The sequence below is a fragment of the Pteropus vampyrus genome, unplaced genomic scaffold (assembly GCF_000151845.1).
Source record: "Pteropus vampyrus isolate Shadow unplaced genomic scaffold, Pvam_2.0 Scaffold99, whole genome shotgun sequence".
Taxonomy (NCBI): Eukaryota; Metazoa; Chordata; class Mammalia; order Chiroptera; family Pteropodidae; genus Pteropus; species Pteropus vampyrus.
In genome coordinates, this window is record NW_011888880.1 from 4,078,262 (window position 1) to 4,081,100 (window position 2,839).

At 31.1% G+C, this 2,839-nt stretch overlaps 1 protein-coding gene across 1 annotated transcript in view; it reads left to right on the forward strand.

Annotated features, from left to right (window-relative positions):
• Positions 1–2,839, forward strand: part of PREX2 (phosphatidylinositol-3,4,5-trisphosphate dependent Rac exchange factor 2) — a 192,216-nt gene that overhangs the window by 124,194 nt on the left and 65,183 nt on the right. The window contains exon 33 of the mRNA XM_011364627.1: positions 1,748–1,891. Coding sequence (XP_011362929.1) covers positions 1,748–1,891 — 144 coding nt within the window. The remainder of the gene's footprint in view (positions 1–1,747; positions 1,892–2,839) is intronic.

Consider the following 2,839-nt stretch of genomic DNA (forward strand, 5'->3'; position numbering starts at 1 on the left):
GGGGGCTGTGTTTAAAGGGATGGGATCTCACCATCAAAACTTCTCTCTTGGATGAATCCCTCAGAAGGGTGGAACCAGAGACCCTTTCTTTATGCAATAATGTCCTTGAAGCTTTTAATCATTGTGTAGTTCTAATCATCAAGTTTATTTTTCATGGTTGATAACCTTCCACAAGTAAAAGGAAGCAGTTTTCAACTCCACATTATAATGTACTTTTCAGGTGCACCAAATACTTTGAAATAGGTTTCCATTCTTTTATGTAGGACTCTCAGTTTTAAACTTCATTTTAAATTTAATGTACTTCATAATTTTCAGTCTTTTTCCGTTTCTTAATTCTTGGTATAGCATCTTTATTTCTTCTTTGTTAGTTCTATAATAGGGAACTGGACCGCTACAATATTATTTTCCTTTCAATAACATTATTTATTTGGCAACACAGATATTGGCTACCTTAGTGCCAAAGAGTAAAGGGATATAATTTAACAAAACTTAAAATAGATATAAGAGACATTGTATGAAAAGGGGAACTAGAAGATACCAATATTTAGTATGTAGAAATCTATGTTTTCTTTAGTGTCCATGCATCTTTTTTCTTTACTTTAGAACCAGAAAAATGTTTTTCTCAATCATTGAAATGTAGTTAATTTCCAGCTCTTCAACTGAGAAATTTATTTATTCTTTTTCCTAAACCAAACTCTGTCTTCTCTCTTTAAAAAAAAGAAACAAAAATAAAATTAGCATCATTAATATATGCCTAAAAGATACTTGTAGTGGTGCTACAATGCCTCTCTTGATATACAGAATTAGATACATTTAATAAGAAATCTGGAATCTGTTATCAATGATACTTAACCTTGAACTCTCCTTCTATACACAGTTTTATTTCAAGAAGCAGGTTAGAAATAATAAATATTGAGTCAAGAACATGTATTAAATGCCTACTAGATTTTAGGTTTAATCTTTAACTGGTTAATGTGACTATTTGGTTAATGTGACTATTCTAGCTTTTGAGAAAGATTTTACGTTGTCTTTCAATTATGTGAAAATTATTTGTCGTAGATAAGCATCATAAAATGAAGAAGACTTATGATAGCACTGAGATACACTCCTGCAGCATTTTAGCTTTTTGAGTTACTTGGTTTTTTTCTTTTTTCTTTTCTTTTTCTTTCTTTCTTTCTTTTTTTTTTTTTTGAGTAATTAGATTTAAGATTTGAAAACAGCTAAAAGAATTTGCACAGATGATTTCTGATGCCTTGGGCAGCAGCTGAGGTAATCCATTTCTGATCTGGGGCTTAAGGAATGGAACTTGCAGAACCTGTGCTGACGCTGACCAAGGTTGCTCTCTGCTCAGTTGCTTGCACACTACTTACGCGGTATACCCCATGGACTCGTTTTGACTAAAATATGAATGAGGCAGAGGCCTTGGGAGGTTGTGATTTCAAACCACGTGGAACTAAACTCTCATTTAGTTAAGTGAGGCATCTGGTGTGTCAAAGTGTAACAAAATTGCCTCTTACAGAATTTTATATACAGTATAGTAATAAATCTGTTGCTTTAGCTAGTGAATCTGATTTATATTCTTTCACTGACCAGCCCTGTAAGTGTGCCTAACCTGAACTCGATGTACACGGGTACTTTTAAGATATTAGTTTCTAGTAATTTTCAGGATTCTTTTTAAAGGTTAACAAATATACCATATAATGTGACCTGATTGTAGGAAGTAATGTAACATTAAATGTCATTTTAGATGTTCCTCTTACGTATCAAGTGGAGGGAACCCGACAAGCTCTGAAGGTTTACTTCTACATTGATACTTACCACTTTGAACAGCTGCCTCAACGGTTGAAAAATGGAGGAGGCTTCAAAATTCATCCTGTTCTTTTTGCACAAGGTAAACTGCTTCCCTTTTTATGCTTTACATACTTAAACTATTTTATCGTGATCAGTTTTCAAAAATAAGTTTAATTGTAACCATCATTATTTTTTTATTAATTCAAAAATTCTTGCATAGTATCTAGGTAATGTATTTACTTCTGGGAATGTTTATTAAGGAAAGAATCACATATGGTTTCACTATTTATCAGTTAAGATTACAGCATTATTTATAATGGAGAAACAAGACCCGAGTGGTTGAAATACATAAAGATAAATTAATTTGGCTTATACATGATAGTAGGGCCATTAAAATTGTATAGTTAAAAATATTTCATGAGATGGAAAAAGTTTTGGCAATATATACATGCAGATTGCAAAAAAATAATTTATATTATAGTCTCAATTATATCATACATATACGTATGCTTACACGTATGTAAAATGTTTTTAATACATTTGCGTGATTAATCATAATTTTTTATTCTGAGTTTTTCTTCATTATGTCTATTTTTGTCAATGAAAATATATTCTTTTTGTAAATAAAAAAGTTTTTTTGGCAATGAACAATGAGTGTCAACTGCAGAAGAAATTAAGATTAACATGATTAAGAAGATTTTTGCAGCGAACTGGTTTTTAAGGGAATGTTCTGGATCTTTTTTATTATTATTATTATTTGGGGTCATAAGTACTGCCTAAAAAAGACCAGAGGCCAGATTATTGTTTAGTTTCCTCTAGTCTATGATTTCTTTTTTCTTTTTTTAATTCACATTGTGGTCACAAGATTATATCAACTTTTCTGAGTGGCATCATAGAGCATTCTATATTTTCTTCTTTTGAGTTTTCAAGACCTGCATTGGTTTTGCTGTGGAATTTTTATTTTCTAATGAAAAATGAGAAGAGTAGAGGAATAAAATTAACTGAAGAACAGACAGGCATATGAAATTTAAATTCACTACCAAGTGAA